The sequence below is a fragment of the Yarrowia lipolytica genome, chromosome 1D (genome assembly GCF_001761485.1).
Source record: "Yarrowia lipolytica chromosome 1D, complete sequence".
Lineage (NCBI taxonomy): Eukaryota > Fungi > Ascomycota > Dipodascomycetes > Dipodascales > Yarrowia > Yarrowia lipolytica.
The window spans coordinates 1,141,940-1,161,888 of NC_090773.1; the positions used below are offsets into that span (position 1 = coordinate 1,141,940).

Consider the following 19,949-nt stretch of genomic DNA (forward strand, 5'->3'; position numbering starts at 1 on the left):
GCACAGTCAAAGACTCGTGGGCGGCCAGGATCTCGCCATACGCTGAAATGATATCTTACATGTTCTATTAATTATAGATGCTACCTAATTATATACCTAAATATAATCATTCCTACTCGGTATCTCTCTCTATCCTAAAGTACTACAAGTATAGAGCTCTCGCAGTCGCATGTACTAGTCCTCGCACAACCTCTTAAACCTCGTATCCGAAAATGAGCTCTTCGGCCCGCTTGGCGGTCCAGGACAACCAGCCCGTCTTCTCAGCGAGACCCGTTTTCTTGACTTTGGGGTTGGTGATGGTCTTGGAGGAGGGCTGCTTGAACACGGTGTTGGTTCCGTCTCGAATCTCCAGCCGCTTGGCGCCGTTGAGAGCAGGCAGCGATGTGGTCCGAGGCAGACTTCGCTCCGAAGAAGAAACAGATGCAGATGCTGAAGGGTTGGGGTAGAGGCTAGTGTTCTGCTGCTGAGTCTGGGGGAACTTGGACTTGATGGGCGAGTCTTGGTAGTCTGAGTCCATCATGCTGGCGTCGTGCGAGTCCAACATAGAGGCCGAAATGGCGTCAAAGTCGCGCATCTGCGATGGCGTGTACGGCTTGCAGCCAATTACGTACTGGCCGGCAAACTGGGTGCCGTCTTCGGCCAGCGCTCGGATCACAGACGCCTTGTTGTCATAGGTGATTTTGATCCAATTTCGGCCAGCAAAAACAGGAGGTCTGTTTCCGGGAGGAGGCCGCTTGACTGGGGTGGTAGACAGACCGAACGAGGCGTCGCTGGGCTCTACGTTCTCCATGATCTCGCCAAAGTTGTTAAAGTGCGACACGATGGACGGCGTGAGATGCTGGGGGAACCCGTAGACAACGACGGACAGGTTGCCATCGCTGCCCATCGCCAGTTTCCGGGGGGTGTTAGCATGGTTAAAGGAGGCAGTGGCTCGCAGAGTCTTTCGAGCGGCTGTTGGGTTACTGCTGAAAGTCTCCGAACGACGCATCCCCGATCCAGCCGAGTTACCTCGTCGAGCAGCACTAAAGGGCGATCCTCGCGAGTCGTAGATGGACTGTGTGGGTGGTAGCTCCTCCTCGGTGATGGTATGAGTCTGTTTCTTGGTTCCGGAGGGCTTGGGGGTGCCGAAGGACGAGCCTCCGACGCCCGAAGGAGGGGATTCTCCTGCCTTGGCAAGCGACGACTTCATTGTAGGGGAAGTAGACGCTCTTCTAGTGAAGCTGGCAGATCGTTCGGGGGTACGATCGCCGGCGTAAAAGGATGACTTCTGCTTGATGGCCGAGAGATGGGAGGGCACGAATCGTCGGTCGTTGGAGGTCCAGGAAGGAGCACCTCGAGACGATCGGAAGCCTGGAGTCAGCGGGGCACTGTGTTCTCTCATTTGCTGGTTACCGGCACCATAGCTGTTGCCGTTGGATGCTCCTCGTAGATCGTAGGCCGATTGCGAGTGCGACAGGCTGTACGAGGGGGCCCCTCCGTTGTTGTTGGCGGAAGTTGGAGTGGACAGAACGTCGCTGTTGAAGAAGGAGGACTGGGACTGGTTGAGCGACGCATTGCCCAGGGAACCAAACGACGTGTTACCGTTAATGGTGGACGTGCCAAAGGTCGACTGTTGGCCAAACGAGGGCTGGGCCTGGGTCTGGGTCGTAGAAGAGGTGCCAAAGGGGCCTCCAGTGGACGCTCCGAAGCCTCCAGACGTCGACGAGGTGCCGAATCCGCCGGTGGACGACGACTGCGAGTCGAACCCATTAAACTGACGCTTGGCGGCTTGTCCAAACATGCTGTGGTGCGGTTTCGTGTTTTTTTTCTGCCTGTGTTTGTTTGCAAATAAATGTTGTTGTGAACAATGTGCTTGTCACAGGCACTCACAGGGTTGGGACACAGTTTGAGTTGGGAAGTAGGGTCTTGACTGCCAGGTCGTGCTGTAGGTGGGTGAGTGGGAAGTAGCAACGAGTAGCAACGAGGTTGATTGTGGCACATATCGTGACCGAAAAAGATACGGAATTAATCCTTGCGAGATAGGAGGGCGATTGGCAGACTCAATCACTCTTCCGATCCGCTCAATCACCCCTCCTGGAGTGTCTGAACCATCGCTGTGTGTGTATCCATAACCTCTTCTGTTATGGTCAAAACAAGACCCAAGCCATATGCTGTATCTAGAATGCCGGCGAAGACAAAAACAAGTTTTGTTCTCATCAGGAGAAGTAGTAAACCAGACCCCATAAAAACCGGACCCCAGGACCCCTATATATAATCTTGTTCCCCCGCCACTCACCACATTCAAAGGGTCTTGCTTATTAAGCGACAACCTCCCAAACCTTAGCTGTCAATGTACCGCCACCACATACGACATCTGGTCCAGACACATCTCACACTCTCAAACGACACAATGACTCTAGAAGAAACGCTGGCAAGCGCCAAGACCGCCGGAGACAAGGGCAACCTCGTGGAGGCCGAGAAATTGTACCGGGAGATTCTCGATCAGAAGGCTGGAACCAACGAGAAATCGATCCAGATCCAAGAGTCGGCTCTCATCAATCTCGGCACTCTCTACGCCTCCAACAACAAGCCCCAGGACCTCGCAGACCTCATCCATACTAGTCTGACGGTAATGAGCGGCTTTGCCAAGTCCAAAACCGCCAAAATCATCAGAAACCTCATTGATCTTTTCGCCAAAGTGCCGTCTGACTGTATCGACCTGCAGATTGCCACCACACAAAAATGTATCGAATGGGCCGTTTCGGAGAAACGAAACTTTCTGCGACAAAGCCTGCAGACCCGGCTGGTGTCGCTGTTCCTGGAGAAGAAGACGTACTACGATGCGCTCAACCTCATCAATACCCTGCTCAAGGAGCTCAAGAAGCTCGATGACAAGATGGTGCTTGTGGAGGTGCAATTGCTGGAGGCCAAGGCGTACCACGCTCTCAGAAACATCCCCAAGAGCCGAGCCTCTCTCACCTCTGCACGAACCTCCGCCAACGCCGTCTACTGCCCTCCTCTCACCCAGGCTGCTCTAGACACCATGTCTGGTATCCTGCAGGCAGACGACAAGGACTATAAGACAGCATTCAGTTATTTCTACGAGGCATTCGAGGGCTACGTGGGCCAGGAAAACCCCAAGGCTGGCACTGTACTCAAGTACATGCTACTGTGCAAGATCATGTTGAACCTGGCCGATGACGTGGAGACCATTCTCAACAATAAATCCGCACAGGCGTACCAGGGTCGAGACGTGGACGTTATGAAGGCGGTGGCAGTGGCCTATGCCAACCGATCGCTCAAGGAGTTTGAGCACGTGCTGGAACTATACAAGGAGGAGGTCCAGGCCGACCCCGTCATCAGAGTGCACTTCAACGACCTGTACGACTCGCTGCTGGAGCAGAATCTGCTCAAGGTGATTGAGCCCTTCAGCTGTGTCGAAATCAACCACATTGCTGAGATCATTGGCCTCGACACCCGACAGGTGGAGGGCAAGCTGTCTCAGATGATTTTGGATAAGGGCATCAAGGGAGTGTTGGACCAGGGCAACGGCTGGCTATTCATCTATGATGAGCCTCAGACAGATAAGACTTACGATTCGGCTCTGGAGACCGTCAAACACATGTCCACCGTGGTCGATTTGCTGTACGAGAAGGCCTCTTCTCTCAACTAAGCAATGTAAAGTAGCTTAATGAAATGATGAAGATGAGAGGGTGTTATTACTAGTAGGAATAAGACTGGAAGTACAGACTGGAGTATTTTAATACTAATAGTGAGGTCTAATATTGTAGTTATGATTAATTATGCAAACATCTATTTCAGTCACCAGACTAATTCATCAGAGCAGAAGCCTGGAAAATGCACTGGAGGAACTCTTCCAGCCGTCCGGAGTCGACAAAGTCCCGGTAGATTTGTTGCTGGTCGTCGGCAACAAGAACAGACAGTTCGATGGCGTCGGTAACAAATCGAGGGTCAATGTGCCGCGATCTGACATAGACAGACAGTAGCTGAAGAATGACATAGGGGATGTAGATCTGTCTGAGATGAGACAGGTGGGTGTAGTCCTGTGGCCTGATCTCTTGGTTCTCTGTGTATTGTTGCAGGAGTTCAATGAGCCAATCGTGGATCAGCTTGTCGGACTGCCGTGCAATCTCGGTTACCTTATGGGCAATCTGGGTGTTATTCTCATGGGTTCTGGGGGAGTTCATGAGCTCTTCCCAGCTGTGCACGGCGTCCAGGAAGAGAATGAGATCGTAGAGCTGCTCGAGTTCCCGAGCGACAAGCTCGTCGAGCTCGTTACCATCGGCTCCCAGAGTGTCTGCCTGGTATTGCTGCATCAGCATGGGCACATTGAGACGCATACCAGCTTCTCGGGCAGCTCCGACCTTTCCACAAAGCAAGAACCGTCTGAGAAGCTTGACAGAGGCATCGATGGTCTCAGACCACATTTTGACGTCTTCAAACCACTCCACAGCCCGGTAGAGGCGCACATCGGTGTCTTCGACCTGGTTGTCGAACTTCACAGCAATGATGTCAGGAATGACGTACTGGGACATGCTTTCATCAAAGACACGCGCAACAGCAGCCTTGACACATGCCTTGATGTCAACTCCGTATTGGTTAGCCAGGTGTATCTGCTGCTCTCGTTCAGAGGGGTCGGAGATGTTGGCCAGGTAGTAAGAGTATTGGTCAGTGACATCTTCCGAGTCTAGGAAAGAAACATAGAGAGGAACCAATTCCATGTGTCCCTCTCCAGCCAGCCGTTCAACGTAGGCAGAGATGATGTTGTAATGGCTGATATCCAGTTCTTTCTGGCCTCCATATCCATGGCGAAGAGCAAGTAGAAGATGCACAAGAACACGTAGAATGATGGAAGACTCGGAAACAGCATTGGGCTGGCCCGTGCTAGCAGCAACTCTTAATGCGTCAGAGGAGGTGGACGCAATGGTCTCAATTGTGTTGTTGATGACCGCTCCCACAAAGGTTCGGATGGGGTTCATGGCCTGTCTCTTGACGTCAATGTTAGAAGACTCGGCCAGCAGTTCCAGAGCGTCCTGCATGGAAGACACGTGACCAGGACACACGAGTGGGATCAGAGCCTTAGTCTTAGAAGACACTCGGTGAGCATCATTCAAGGCCTGCTCAAATTGATCGCTGCACATGTTGTTAGTGTACGCCAGCAGTTGTGTCTCCCAGCTGTCGCTGACCTCCAGAACCGTGCCTACATCTCCTCCCAGGAAGCCGTACACGGCCTTCTCGTAGTCTCCGATAGGCGACGCAGCTACACTGAGACACATTCGTCGCCATAATGCGGTTCGTGTGGTTCCCACAGCCTTGGCGTCGTCCAGAGGATCGACATCAGTGTCCTCCATGGCTGCAAGTCCGCCAATGGCCATCTTGAGCGACAAGTTTCCGGTCTTCTCAGCCAGTTGACTGGCCTCCTTGATCTGTCGTCTTCGGATGAGATCAAAAATGGCCCGGAAGAGCTTGCTGTCGTATCCGGCGTCTTCTCCTGCAATTGGTTTCTTTTGTCGAAGGGGGGCATCGGCGTCCATCTCCGAAACCAGGGTGCTGGTGTTGCCCACAGATCCTCCCCCAAGTCGTTTTTTGGAAGCAATGTCGCTCTTGGTGTGCATCCACTTGGAGCCCCAGATCTCAATATTCTCGTGGTCCGACGGCGTCAGGTTGTCTTGCAGCCACCGGTTGACCAGAAACGTCTCCATCACACGAAGATGGGTCTGTTTGTACTGTTGAAGCACACTGGCGTCTGAAGAGAAGGGGAATACATCGGTAGTGGTACTGTCTCCCTCCACGTCCATCTTGTCGTCGTTGTGAGTCTCGGCAAACCGCTCTCGGGCCTCAGAGAGGGTCGCAGTCAGCTGCCAGAACCGGGCCTCCAGTTCCCAGTTGCTGAAGTTCTCCGAGTCCATAGCTTCTTCTGTTTCCTGGGCCGTTTGGGCAGCCAAATCTCGCGAAATGTCCATGAATCGGTCAATCAGCTCCAGAGGATTGTCCATCAGCGCCTCCAGGGCCGACGCAAACAGCTGATACTCGTCTTCCATCGCGTCTATGTCGTTTGAAGCGGTGTGGATTAAAAAACAAACAAATGCTGCAGCCCATCACTACCGCACTTTTTATTGTTTTAGGTTGCAGGTTGGGAGAGACGACGACGGGGTTAGGGTGTAGAGGAGCTGCTAATTGGGGATGATGGAAGGGTCTTGGAATGAAATAGATGACTCGGACGGGTTTTTATTGGGGTCTTACGTATATATGTGTTGTTTTTGGCCTTAAATGTGAGGTATTTCCACGTTTTTGATGCTGTTCTTCTTTTCATAACAGTTAACAATATAGTTGACCTTATACTTAGCTTTACAGTTGAACAAAAAACAGTTGAACAAAAAACAGTTGAACAAAAAACACAATTAAATGAATTTACAGTAAGTATATGCAGAAAGAAAAAAACATGAAACATTTAAGCTCATTAATAATGGCAAGATAATATAGAGAAGCCGTTAATAGAGTGACTTACAGTAGTCGTATCACAACACTTCAACTTGACCATTACTTGGTATTTCTGAATGATAGAAACTGAATTAGCATTCTAGAACACTTAGTAAGCACATACCCATCTTTTTTCTGCTCTGTCTTCGTCCCAAGCCTCCATTTGAGGCACAGTTGTCCACTCCAACCAATGCCCCATCTGATCTATCACCACATGGGGCGAGTCACTCTATGTTCAACCCACCTTAAACCACTTAAAAAAACACAAGATAAAACAAAGTGTTTTCTTCCTCAGGATACCTTGATGTACAAAACTATTGCGCAAGAAAAGATACCAAAAAACAAAAGCAAGTCTTCCATGAGCTCCCCAGCGCCCAGCAGCCCCCAGCCTCCCGCCACGGTGGACTGGAACGTGTCTGTCCCCGAAAACCCAGCTCTTTCTGCTAGACACAAAACATCGGGCCAGATTTTTCTTCAAAACTGGCTCCAGACCCAAGCTGAAGTGGATACCCCTCAACGATGCAACGAGCACCTACCCTGGAACAATGAGCTCACTCCCGGCGACCCTCCGCGGCCCATCCGACGTCTGAGCTTTCCTAGCCTCACTCCTCCTGGCGTATCATTCTCGGTGGGCTCGTCGGTGCCCTCCACTTCGAGCAACTCGATCGAGATTGCGCGTCGCAACCTCTCGAGCCAGATCCCTGGCGACTTTGAGGGCGATCTGTCAGGTGAGCTGAATGATGACGGACAAGTTACCGACTTCAACGACTTCTCCTGCGTTGCTCAAGCGCTCAAAGACAAAACCTTTTCGGGTCTCAGCAGCTTCGACAGCAGAGACAGGTACTTTGACGAGTCCGAACCGCTCAACTTTGGCAACCTGCCATTTCTCTCAGCGACCCACGCTCTGCTTGACAAGAGTTTGAAGGGGAGAGTGAACCGTGATAGCTCAAATGGCCGAATTCCATCTATCGACAACGAGAATTCCATTCTAGACGAATTCAGCGACGCATGCAGTAACGAAGACTCGTTATACGAGAGTCCTGACGAGAACCGCAGTTTTGGAGCTTACAGTTGTGATTCCGATGGACCCACTCCCGTCACTACATTCCCCAGAGATACCCACCCGGAGACCAGTTCTGGAGTCCACAGCATGACGGACATGGCTCTCGAGATGTTGAGCATTATCGCTAGTCTGGATACCATCACCATTAACAAGCTGCATCGTCTGTTCAGTATCGCTGGTCAAGGTGACATGACTGTGGCTGTTGAGCGGCTCCAGAAACATTTGCGGCCACGAAATGATCTGCCATCTCTGTTTGCCGGAAATACGCAGAGTGTGTATTCTCAGCCCGTGGAGACGGCAATGGTGACTGAGGTGACCCCTTTGTTGAGTACCGCCATACCGTCAGATACCCCCAAGGATGATTCCAAGTATTCCACCTGGCAGCGGGTCAAGCGCCGAGTCTCGCATTCTTTTAAAATCTAGTTTGCTTTGCTGGTGTCTTCTTCTGCAGTTGCTACAGTTGATATATGGAGATGGCAGGACCAGGATCAGGAATTAAATTAAATAATATATTAAAGCGTGGGTATGAATAGATAGTCTGTGGTTCTTGATGATTACTCGTGGAGATCGTACTTTCCAGATATCCATCTGTTGAGAAGCTGTAGAGACACTTCAGGCTGGTCATGGGGAACCATATGACCTGCGTCGTAGACCCGAAGGAAGGTGAACTTGTCGTAGTTCTTGATTTCGCCCACAGGCTTGCCTCCAACTCTCCAGTAAGTGTATGGAGCCTTGTTGAAGCTCTCTTTTCCGCTCCATTGTAGAGCATTAGTCCAGTAGTAGTTTCCGAGCCAGTTACAGATGTAGTCGTGATCTCCAGCGTACACTAGCACCGGCAATTTGTAGTCGTCCAACAGCTTGTGGTAGTCGTCAACGTACGGGTAGATTTCATCTCCCTTTCGCTGGAAGAGCTGGTTGACAAAGCCGTTACAAGTCTGGAACTGGATCTTGGTGTCGACGCCCAGAGCCTGCTTGACGTGGTCCTGCTGCAGCCAGGTCTCGGGGTAGTTCATGGCCTTGTAGCACAGTCCCTTGGCTTCGGGGTCGCATTTCTTGGTCAGGTCGTAGATGTTGATGAACTTTTGGCCAACCGGATTGAGGAAAAGGTAGTTGAAGTCGCCCTGGGCATCGGTGCAGTCGGAGACGGACTTGGAGTCGTAGCACGTCTGGATCTCGTCGATCATCTCGTGATAGTTTGTGTCCATCTGCTGACATTCGGTGGAGTTGAGTACAGGGGGAACACCTCCTTTACCACAGGCCATGGGCTGGAACCCAGCTGCCTGGTGCAGAGGGTCCCAGATTCCGTTGCCGACGAGAATGGAGTCCAGTCTGAAGGGTTTGTCTGCGTGCGAGAGAATTTCCAGGGCAGAGATTGGTGCGTAGTGACCTCCATAAGACTCGGAGGCAATGTGGAACTTTTGGCCCTTGTTGTATTCCGGGAAGTTTTGGAAGAAGAGAGTCAGAAACGAGTAGAGGTCCTCGGCGGCCTTTTTGGAGGTATCGACAGGTCCCTTGTCCGAGTACGAAAAGCCCGTTCCCACAGGTTGGTCCAGGTATATGACGTTGGCGTTGTTGTTCCACGAGTGAGGGTTTCGCACGACCTTGAGGTTCTCGTCGATGGAGGAAGGGCCGTTTTCGTAGAAGAGGCCTCCGAGAGAAGAGCAACCGGGTCCTCCCGACAGCCAGAGCACGACAGGGTCGTTTTGGGGGTCTCCTCGCGACTCAAAGAACCAGTAGAAGAAGTGTTTTGAGCCGTCGTCCGCGTCCAGGTATCCCGTGTATTGTTTGACGGTGTCTACTCCTAGAGCAGAGGGGTCCTGGGCCTTGCTGCGGATGCTGAACCCCGGGGCGGATGTCGAGTTGGAGAAGGTGGTGTAGTTTGATTCGGTGGCCACGGTCGACACGAGCAACGCAACCAGAGCGAACGAAGGGAGCTTCATTGTAGCGAGTGTATGAGTGAGTGAATGAAGGTGGGTACTGTGATGATTCCAGGAAGAGAACGAGAGACTGAAACTGAGACCGAAACTGAGACTGAAACTGGAGAGGATGCAAACGGAAGTTGCGACGCACCTCAGATGCAACGGGCCCTGGCCATTGTCTTGTTTCGTCCATTCAAGCTTCGAGTCAAGCTTCAGTCAAGCTTCAGTCAAGCTTCAGCTCCTTCAGTCAAGCTTTCCAATAGGGCCAGCCGGTATCGTAGCTACCAGGACTCCAAACACACCCGAAACACTGTGTTGGAGATTGGGCTTCGAAACTGGCCCTGGAAAGCACTAATAAAAGCGAAGATTAGCTCAACCGGTCGAAAAGGGCTCTCTTCCACACTTTTCAACAACCATCCAATCGTTTCACCTGAACAAGCGATTATTACGCCTTTCTCTTCCTGTTTATCACAACTCTACATAAAGTTGTAAGCTGCAGAAACATGAAATATAGCCCCTGACCTTATGTTTACAGTGAAGTAAAAACACAGCCTTACGTGGGGTACCCAGGACTTTGGTGAAAGGGCCAAAATGCCCCGTTTGGGAAGGGACATGTCAGAAAAAGAGAGTCACATGACCCATATGGACCACGTGACTCCCGTGGTGCCCCAAATTGACCGGATCCCTTCCATTTTTCCGGTCCTATTTTGTCTAATGATCAACCGCAGATCGACACACATTCCACTGGCTAAGCATCTGTGGCTGCAGGAACCCACCCAGACAGTAAGACAATGAGTACGCGTGGCGCACTTACAGTAGGTTGTGCCGGTTGTGCCTGACAAGGGAGGGAGGGGTAAACAGATGAGCTTTTTGGTGTTATTTTTTTGATGTCCTTATTCATATTTTTTGTGTTATTTCTGGTTGAGTTTTTTGATGATGTCTTTTTGTTTTTTTATATCTTTTTATATCATAATTATATCTTTTTATATCTTTCCCTTGTGTTATTTGAAGAAGAAAAATTCAAAAAGTTTTGGGAAAACATAAGTATAAACAATCATCATTCAACGACGCCAGTTATACGCTGCTATAGGGAAAAGACAAGGTATTATCAATAAAACGGTATAACGGTCGAATCGAGTATGTTAAATAGATTGATTCATAAATGATCTACAACTCAGGTGTCGAGTAGCTGAAATGTATTTCCCTAGAATAAAAGAGTTGCTTATTAAGGACAGTACGTACAAGGTACACACATAAACGTATGTTCTATACTTGTACTTGTATTCGCACAGGGTACTGTACTTTCTACTGCTCAGTCTTGTACGCATCGTCTTGTATCCAATCTCGTATTCATCGCGTAATCATCGCGTAATCATCTCGCAATCAGCAATCTCGAAATCAGCAATCATCTCGAAATCATCTTCAATCACCCCGCAATCATCTAGTCACCAATCTACTTGTCAGTCAAATTTGTATTGCGTATGAGAGTTATAAGGATACCAATCTGTCCAAATATTGCTACCAACCTGGCGGGTACGGTATTCAAATGGTGCCGTTCAAAGGCTTACCCCAAACTCCGACAGGAAGATCGGAGTTGAGAGGAGGGTAGAGAAGGGTACTACAGAGGAAAAAGAAGGTAAAGTAAATGAGATGGGCGGCCTCGACGATACCCTGGGTGGCAGTGGAGGCGAGTGAGGTGGAGAAGGAACACAGAGGATTCTGCTGGCCGTCACAGACCTTGAGGGTGTTGACAGGAGGGTTGATTCCGGGGAAGTCAATGTACACCTCGCCTCCGCTCTGGTGATAGGGGGTCCAGAAGGGGATTCGAGGCACAATGTCTTCCTTGTGGGTGACTCGGTAGAATCGTCGGTCAGGACCCTGGTGAGTAAAATCGGGGTTGTCTCCAAAGAAGAGCTTGTCGTTGTAATCAGCCAGAGCCTTGTTACCGGTGAGTGGCTGACCAGACGTGATAACCAGAGGGTCGTATCCAGAGGTCTTGAGGTTGATTCCGTGCAGGAAAGTAGCTGCTCCCCCGAGAGAGTGGCCAGTGACAATGACCTGATAGTCAGGATACTTGGCGAACGTGTCGTCCATAGCGCCCTTTGCCTCACTATAGGCCAGATTGTAGGCCTGTAGAAAGCCAACGTGCACTTGGCAATCAGGACAGTCCATCTTAGCCGTGTTCCAGGATGTTAGGGGCTGTCGCTTAATTCTTAGGTCAGTGAGGCCGTTGTTGAGCGTAGCCGTGCCCCGGAACACATGCCAGAAGACCTTTCGCTTGTGGTCTACTGCCAGAAAACCCGATACTGAAAAATCCAACGGATCCTGGGGGGTGAATTGGGTGATGAGCTCCATGTCGGGGAAGTCGGAGCATCTACCGGCACACTGGAACGGTTTGTAGATAACACCATACGGCTCACCGCAGATTGCAAGGCTTGAAAGATGCTCGGCGTAGTTGATCAGGTCCCAGGTGTCCTGAGTGGCCTGGACAACGTTCTGAGCTGTCACAGACACCAGAGAGAGAGCTGAAAGGACAAGAGAGGAGAGAAGCATGGCGAAGCAGGAGAAAGAGCAGAAAGAGCTGGCGAAGAAGAAGCTGAAGCTGACGGTCCAGGACTCTGGGGAATTTCTTCGACTTCTTGTACTCCGTTTTATGACTTTACACGTGGGGTTCTCAGGCCCTTTCGCTCCACTCCACCCCTCCACGACCCTGTTCAAAAAAGTCTCACTACTATACTGTAACATTAGAAGTACAAATATACTCAGGTGGAGGTCGAGAATAAACCCGGCAAGTTGATTTATTTGATTTGAACACATGCTAGAAGCTTTCATTGAAGTCACTGCATCGATGGACCCGGTATTTGTCTTGTTGTTTGCTGTTTGACATTCTTGCCGCTATAGTTGCCTCAGTTTGACACCAAACAACGCTGCTTCTACATATCCGCCCAGAAAGTCCCAGAATACGAAACAATACGATAGAAGCGCCATAGAACCATCTCTAAAGAACGAAATAACTGAAAAAGACGGACAACCCAAACTCCACCCTGTCTTGACCCATAATCCCGAGTTTTATGATAGCAAACAGCAACCAGTACAAACTTAACTGAACCAGATGAGGTGGAGGTGGACACAACCATTGAATAACCACGTTGAGGAGTCAACTGATTAAATAATAAGAGTCTTTTTTAATACTACAGTATCTACTGTATATGCCCACCCAAATACCCATCTCGAGCAGTTAAGCATAACCTACCCCGGCACCAAGTTTCAGATCTGAAAAGCATGAGGGATGAATGGACCAACCATCTAGAATCCCACACAAGGCGGTATATTCAAACGGTCTGGTTCTTTTTGGCTTCTTTCATCCATTGGTACTTTGTTCGAAAAAAGACAAGCAAGAAGCTGCCAACCACAAGCCAATGTACAAGGTCGCTCGGGGTACCCTACAGTATGTAGAACAATCTAATCGCAAGACTGAGTTAAAATATTACAGATTAGATAGTGTCTCCACCCTTGAATCCTACTATGGACATATATGATCACTCTAAGACAGTTTCATTTACCTGCTCTACTCTGGCACCTCCTTGTTGGGCAGTGCGCTATTTGACTGCAACCAAAACATCGGTACAGGCCCAGTGTAAGATCTGTGTTGTATTCGGTACGACATCATTCAACACGACATCATTCTGTTGAGGTTCGGCGTGGGATAGAAAGGACGTTCTTGCTTCATTTAAACATCCACACGCCGTTCAATTAATCATCAATTAAATAAATACTCTAAACTATACATACAGCGAGTTCGTTTCGGTTCGTTTCGGTTCGTTTCGGTTCGTTTCGGTCCAGTTCAGTCCGGTTCGTTTCGTTTCATTGCGTCAGCCCTCATGTCCTCCTCTACAGCTCCTCGACCAACCGCATCATCTTATCGACGGCCTCCACATGCCATGGAACAATAGCGTACTCAGGATCACACACACCTGTGGTAGCAGCCAGAGAAATCAAATTGCGGTACTGGCGCAGGAAATGCTTCATCGCCACATGCATGACCACGCAGGGACAGTTCACAAACGTCAGCGAGAAAACCAACAGCTGGTTGGGATTCAGAGGTGACGTCTTAACAAGGTAGCCCGTGGCGAGACCTAGTCGGGTGCTGTGCATCGTGAGAGGCTGTCTGTGGTTGAGCGTCACCGAGTGGATCTCGTCATGAACATCCACAATTGACATGTCGTCGTAATCAATCTTGTCCTCGCCCACAGACGGGGTAGTCACGTGGTTGTAAATGTCCGGAGAATCTGTGTCTCTGAAGGGTGTCGACATGGGTGCCGAACCTGTAGATGCAGCTCCTGCAGCACCCGTTGGGGGCGCAGGAGCAGGTCCCCCAGCCACATTGCCTCCCTTGGACCCATCGTCGGAGCCTGTGACAACCATTGAAGGTCTGTTGTCCACCACCAGGAAGAAGGGCGTGATTCTTCGGCCGCGAGTGACACTGGAAACCCGCAACCACATCGCCAGCTCGTCGTCTAGCATCCCCCCTAGCTTGGCCACGGCCACAGACCGCACATCAGTGCTACCGTTTAGTTGCAGGGTAGTCTCCCAAATCTCGGTGCACACCTCCTCGAGAGTCCGCAGAGGTCCAGACTCGGACTGCAGACAAAAGACCTTGACCTTTGCCAGCTCGCCCCATTGGTCTGACCAGGCACAAGTAATCCACCGGTTCGAAGCAGCATATGCGACATGCAACAGCGAGTCTTCGTTGATGACCGAGTCGGGCGTGTTGGCCAGTAGTTTGAAGTTGATGAACGGAGGCACGGGCTTGGAAATCACACAAGCAGGAGCCTGCCGTTGAATTACTGACCCGTAACGACGCTTGGTAGACGTAGGGGGTAGGTGGTCATAGAGGTTCCTGCAGAGAGCAGCCAGAAGCATCGCTGAAGGCGCTCTCAGAGCAGTATAAGAGGCAAAAATGGAACAGGGCAATGTAAGAATTGTAGACGTAGAGGTAGCGGTTTTGGAACCGGCAGCCGCAGCCTTTGCAAGATTTAAGAACCCCAAAACGTCATTGTATGGGTTGGACACAAGCAGAACTCCTTCTCGAGAAACATCCAAGTTCTTGTAGTCCGACGAAACGACCCCAGTGCCGTTGCTTCCCCCCAAAGTGACTAGACCGAATCCACACCCCTCATAGCACATTTTGAAACTGATCAGAAAGGCTGCCGCTGCGTCTCCAATGGCAGTTCCACTGGGATAAATAAGTGTCAGTGTCAGAGGCTTGGGCCCATTTCTAGGAGAGAGGCCGAAAGTGCTCCAAAACCGCAGAATTGGAGGTTGAGCCTTGATCAAGCTGCCTCCTCGCATGAAAGAATACATAGGAGTTGCTAGACGCTGTGTGGGTGCGGCGTTCGCTGCGTTGGCAAACGAATTGGCTGACGGAACAGGAGCCTGAGCTGGAGTTTGTGGAGACATGGGACTGAAGGATTGCTGTTGTTGTTGATGCTGTTGCAGCGGAACTGGGGAAGATGCAGCGGAATTTACCTGAGAGGTGATTCCAGGAGTCCAGTTGGAAGGTCTGGTTTCAGGAGAAGAGCCCTCGGGTTGAGGAGTCGCTCCTCTTGAAGGAGAAAGAGCGGATCCCACCGCTAAAGCGCCCATCTGACTAGCTTGAGCGCCAGAAGATCCAGAGGGAACACCGGAGGCGTTAGAAACAGTGACCGGTGTTCCTGGTCCTCCCCCAGCGGTTCCTGCGGCAGCGTTGATGGGCATCCCAACTCCTGGCTGCTGCTGTCCGCCCTTGTCGCTCATCTTGGCAAAATCAATCAACGAAAGACGTTTGCTGGTATCTCCAAACACCTGTTCAACGACCTTGACGAAGCGTGCTGAGGGTGGTCGGTAGTAGTTCTCTTGGGGAACTAGACCCTTGTAGCATGAGTTATCCCAAACCACCTGCTCTGCCAATCGCTGAACAGCCTCTTCGTAGTTGCTGTTGTTGCTGTTACCGTCGCTGTTGGTGGTATCGTTGCTGGAGTCAATCTTCTTGGCAGGCTTGTCGTCGTGATTGTAGTTGAGAATCGCACTCCACTGTTGGTGAAGCTGCTTGGCGTCGATCTCTGGCTCGTCAGTCTGGTCAGAAAGTGTCCCTTCATCGACCTTTTGGCGCTTCACATCCCGTGGCACACTTTCGCTGCCATCTCCGCTGTCAGAAGAGTCGCCAGTGTTGTCAGACGATCCCTCATTGTCACTACTGCTGTCGTCAGGCACAAAGAATCGTCCTCCGGCAGCATACTTGTCGTTCAGACGCTGCTCCGCCTCCCGATTGAACTCCACCAGAGCAAAAGTCCGTTGCTCAGCGGGGTTGACAATCAGCTGGTCAAAGTCAGAAGGAAGATAAGGTACAGATGAGACCACAGTCGCACTGACAGCAGCATCAACTGCTCCGTTGACTGTGGAAGAGTCGTTAACGCCGTGAACTACAGCCTTTTCTTCAGCTGGATTGTTTGTTAGTAATGCTGCCGTTGTTGCTGACTCGTCTGGCTCTTCCTCTTGGACCTCTTCCTTCACGGGCACCTCCTCCTTTGTTTCCTTTTTTATCATCTCCTCTTTCTTCGCTTCCTCCTTCACATCCACATCCATCGCATCAGCCTTGTCATTGTCATTATCGTTACCATTGTCGTTGTCTCCATCAGTGTCATTCTTGTCTCCACCCATATCGTCGAAGAAGTTAAAATCTGCTTCAGTGACCTCGTCTCCTCCGAAAAGCTCTTCGTCCAGCTCTCCCCAGCCCCCGCTGGCGCCGTTGCTCGCTCCAGGAGTATCCCAGGCAAAATCTGTTGCCTCATCCACCCGTTTAGGAGCCTCGGGAGGAGTAGGATAAATCTGTTTGTTCTCCTCGTTCCTTTGGGTGGTAGCATTCGTAGTACCAGCAGCTGGTGCCATGCTATTGGTACCGTTCTGTGCCGGTTGTGGCTGAGCAGCTGTAGACTCGTTGGTATTAACACCGCTTTCTCCCCTTCGAATCAACTGAGTGGCTTCGAAGACAGAATCAAGAATGTCTTCCGTCCACAACAATGCATCCTTGCCCTCGTCCTCTAGCTTCCCAGTGGCAGACTTTCTGTCTACGAACAACAGTTCTGTTGGCCAGAGTAACACCTCTGTATCAATTCGCACAGCAGTCCACTGCTTCTTTGCTCGGAGACGCACGCTGCAGAGGCAGTCCAACATCTCCAGAAGCACCGGCAAGTTGTCCGGGATCTGGTTGGTGGAATTCTCAACCACTCCCTCCACCAGCGTGGGAGCCACCACAACCTTGGTACCCACAATCTCATTGGCCACATCCCTCTTTCGCTTGCCAAACATCTCCCACTCGGTCTCCTGTTGGTACATTTGCAACAGCAAGTCGCCTCCGGGAGTCAGACGAGCATCCAGATGCAACAGATCGCCTGTGACGGGCAGGATGAGATTATTTCCAAAAGGGACATAGTGATCGTCCCGCTTGAGGGCCTCCTGTATCATGGCCTCGATAGCAAGCATCAAGGCTACGTAGCCTGGTGGAGTCAGCTGCTTGGTCATTGTCAGTGACGACGGCGTGGTTGTTGACGGCAGAAACACTCCTGTGGTGGTTTCGGTTAGTTGAAACCGGTCTAGTGCGGACGGGGGGGTCACCCCTTCCTGTAAAGTGAAAGTCCATAGCTCTTTGTTGTAGCTCTTTACCAATGCCCTTGGGTTGTCGTTTCTGATGGCCCATTCCGCTTCTTTTAATGACGTCTCATTTCCTTGTAGACATATATACGTCCTGTAGGGTATGGTTGTGTATTTCCCCTGGGTTAGTACATGGTGTGGAAAGGAGTGGTCCCAGACCACTACAACACAACAGCCGGCAGATCTGGAGAAAACATCCAACAGATCACCAGGGTGAGTGTGTCACAGACGAACAACACTCAGCTCGGACGTGTAGTAGATGCTGGCTGTTGGGTGAACAGACGTGTAAATGAGATCAACACAACAAGTTAGACCATGTCATCACACGAAAATTGTCGTTCCGCCGTCCAAAGCGTTTCACGACGGTCCCTCCCACTGGAACGACAACCTCCTAGTCATCCCTCATCTTACACCCCTGTCCAGTCGTCCTGTCCAAGCGTCCTGTCCAAGCGTCCTGTCCAATCGTCCTGTCCAATCGTCCGATACTCACCACAAAAAGCACGTTTGATTGTGCCTTAGATAGATTGAGAAACATGGCTTTGCATGCTCGTGCCAAGTCCCAACGGTCGTGTGTTTTGTTTCTGTGTCTGTGGGCGTTTGTGCGCTCTCGGTCTCGTCGTATTCAGCCCAGTTGTGTTCCTGTCGACTATCGTAAGTGGAGATGCAAACTGGAGCGTAAACTTACGGTTTGGCCAAGACGAGCGTGGTCTATGCATGTTCCCTTTGACAACCGGAGCTAAAGTGAAGTATAACGACATACCACGCAATCGTTTAGAACCGGACCGGACAAGGTGAGGTGGACGCGAGGATGGAGACGGACAGCTTATTATATAGATGTCAGTTGTGTTTGTGTCTTTTGCTTCTTGTTTGAGAGCAAGGACTGTTTTTTTTGTTTTTATTTTCCACTGATCTCTGAAATAAGAAGGGGCTTGTTCCCTACGAAATGACATCATAAATAAAGCATGTTTTCTTAGTGAGAAATCATGTTAAAGCGTTGAAAAATCGCAAACCACGGGTACAGCATTTATACAGGTGTCTTTGCAGCCTCTCACGACTCGTACAATTTCATCAGATTAGGTATATAACATACTTATGCATAGAAAGACACGGACTTGGACTTTCGTGCCTGGACCTCGGTGATGGCCTCAACAAAGTCCTCGTGGGTGATCTTGTTCTTGCCAGACCGAAGCGCAATCATACCCGCCTCCACAGTCACAGCCTTGAGCTGTGCTCCGTTGAACTCGTCGGTAGATCGTGCCAGCTCCATCCAGTTGATGGAGTCGTCGCAGGTCATCTTTCGCGAGTGGATCTGCAGAATGTCGGCTCGTGCCGATTCGGAAGGCAGAGGGAACTCAATCTTTCGGTCAAGACGTCCGGATCGAAGCAGAGCGGGATCCAGCACATCGACTCGGTTGGTGGCGGCAAGGACCTTGACTCGGTCGTCGGATCCGAAACCGTCCAGCTGGTTGAGCAGCTCCAACATGGTTCTCTGCACCTCTCGGTCTCCGGACTTGTCCGAGTCGAATCGCTTCGTTCCAATGGCATCCAGCTCGTCGATGAAAATGATGGTGGGGGCCTTCTCCTTGGCCAGAGCAAAGGCGTCTCGCACCAGCTTGGCACCGTCACCAATGAACATCTGAACCAGCTGGGGCGCAGCCAACTTCAGGAAAGTGGCGTTAGATTGGGCGGCACAGGCTCGGGCCAGCAGAGTCTTTCCGGTTCCGGGAGGGCCGTACATGAGAGCGCCCTTTGGGGGCTTGATGCCGAGTTGCTTGAACTTTTCAGCCTGCTTGAGAGGCAGTACCACGGCCTCCACGAGCTCCTCCACCTGCTTGTCAAGACCTCCAATGTCTGCGTAGGTTTCCTTGGGCTTTTCGTCCACCTCCATGGCCTTGACTCGCGAGTCGTACTCTGCGGGCAGGGTGTCCAGAATCAGAAACGAATCCTTGTTGACTCCAATCAGATCGCCGGGCTTGAGAGTTTCAGGATCGACGAGTCCCACGAGCGGCAGAAACACCGTTTGTCGGGTGGACGTTTTGATGACAGCAGACTTGCCGACTCGAGACGCCTCCACGTCAACATTGGCGCCCTCCTCGGCCACCTCGCCCTCCATGTCCAGCAGCTCCACCACGTTGCCAACCAGATACGGCAGCACCTTGTTGTTTTCAATCTTGTCCGCGTTGTCCTTGATCTTCTCGTTCATGGTGTTGCGCTCGTGGCTGAGCCGCTGGAACTCGGACTTCATGATTTTGATTTCATTCTCCAGAAGCCGTTTGCGGTTGAGAATGTCTTGGGTCGAGTTGGACGCAATGTCGAAATCTAGGTCTTCCATTGTCACGGGCAGAGTCTTATGTGTGCGTAGCGGTGGTGTCTAGAATAAAAAGTGCGGGCACAGAGCTAACACGGATTGTGATGATGGTCTAGTTGGAGTGTTGGTTGTGAGCTGAGAGAGGTGCCCTGCGGTGATGTGGTGGACACACTGTTCGAGAAACCTTAATTGCCACTGAAGTGGTAGAGCAACACTGGACACCAAAGGAAGACTGTCGCAGACGATCTAGAGACGCTATCGAAAATCCAAAGACACAGCTCGACGTAAAATCACGTGATTTCGTAATATTGTGTTTTTTGTTTTGGAAATACCGTCAATTGCCGTTGTTTGGATATACTCCTTTGGCTCCAAAGTTATAGCCCTCATCCAACCAACCATTAATATAATTAGTATTAATTATATATGGTTAAATCAATCAGACACACTTCTTCTTGAGTCTTCCAACACTGATATTGGTGAGTCTGTACGT

The 19,949-nt window shown here is 50.7% G+C and overlaps 8 protein-coding genes across 8 annotated transcripts; 2 read left to right on the forward strand and 6 right to left on the reverse strand.

The window, feature by feature from the left end:
• Positions 1–193: 193 nt before the first annotated feature.
• YALI1_D11437g (uncharacterized protein) lies at positions 194–1,780 on the reverse strand (the record flags this gene model as incomplete). Its single annotated transcript, XM_502597.3, has 1 exon — positions 194–1,780. The coding sequence occupies one exon, from the start codon at positions 1,778–1,780 to the stop codon at positions 194–196; it is 1,587 nt and encodes a 528-aa protein (XP_502597.1).
• Positions 1,781–2,329: 549 nt separating this feature from the next.
• Positions 2,330–3,652, forward strand: YALI1_D11442g (uncharacterized protein; the record flags this gene model as incomplete). The annotated part of the gene is made up of 1 exon (XM_502598.3): positions 2,330–3,652. One exon carries the CDS (start codon positions 2,330–2,332, stop codon positions 3,650–3,652), a length of 1,323 nt encoding a protein of 440 aa, XP_502598.2.
• A 157-nt stretch (positions 3,653–3,809) lies between these two features.
• Positions 3,810–6,041, reverse strand: YALI1_D11479g (uncharacterized protein; the record flags this gene model as incomplete). Its single annotated transcript, XM_502599.3, has 1 exon — positions 3,810–6,041. One exon carries the CDS (start codon positions 6,039–6,041, stop codon positions 3,810–3,812), a length of 2,232 nt encoding a protein of 743 aa, XP_502599.1.
• Positions 6,042–6,670: 629 nt separating this feature from the next.
• On the forward strand, positions 6,671–7,966 carry YALI1_D11486g (uncharacterized protein; the record flags this gene model as incomplete). The annotated part of the gene is made up of 1 exon (XM_502600.3): positions 6,671–7,966. One exon carries the CDS (start codon positions 6,671–6,673, stop codon positions 7,964–7,966), a length of 1,296 nt encoding a protein of 431 aa, XP_502600.3.
• Positions 7,967–8,097: 131 nt separating this feature from the next.
• YALI1_D11514g (uncharacterized protein) lies at positions 8,098–9,483 on the reverse strand (the record flags this gene model as incomplete). The annotated part of the gene is made up of 1 exon (XM_502601.3): positions 8,098–9,483. One exon carries the CDS (start codon positions 9,481–9,483, stop codon positions 8,098–8,100), a length of 1,386 nt encoding a protein of 461 aa, XP_502601.3.
• A 1,521-nt stretch (positions 9,484–11,004) lies between these two features.
• Positions 11,005–12,294, reverse strand: YALI1_D11542g (uncharacterized protein; the record flags this gene model as incomplete). Its single annotated transcript, XM_502602.4, has 1 exon — positions 11,005–12,294. One exon carries the CDS (start codon positions 12,292–12,294, stop codon positions 11,005–11,007), a length of 1,290 nt encoding a protein of 429 aa, XP_502602.4.
• Positions 12,295–13,353: 1,059 nt separating this feature from the next.
• YALI1_D11592g (uncharacterized protein) lies at positions 13,354–17,686 on the reverse strand (the record flags this gene model as incomplete). Its single annotated transcript, XM_066094313.2, has 2 exons — positions 13,354–17,271; positions 17,642–17,686. 2 exons carry the CDS (start codon positions 17,684–17,686, stop codon positions 13,354–13,356), a joined length of 3,963 nt encoding a protein of 1,320 aa, XP_065950385.2.
• Positions 17,687–18,241: 555 nt separating this feature from the next.
• Positions 18,242–19,483, reverse strand: YALI1_D11614g (uncharacterized protein; the record flags this gene model as incomplete). Its single annotated transcript, XM_502605.3, has 1 exon — positions 18,242–19,483. One exon carries the CDS (start codon positions 19,481–19,483, stop codon positions 18,242–18,244), a length of 1,242 nt encoding a protein of 413 aa, XP_502605.1.
• Between the last annotated feature and the right edge of the window lie 466 nt (positions 19,484–19,949).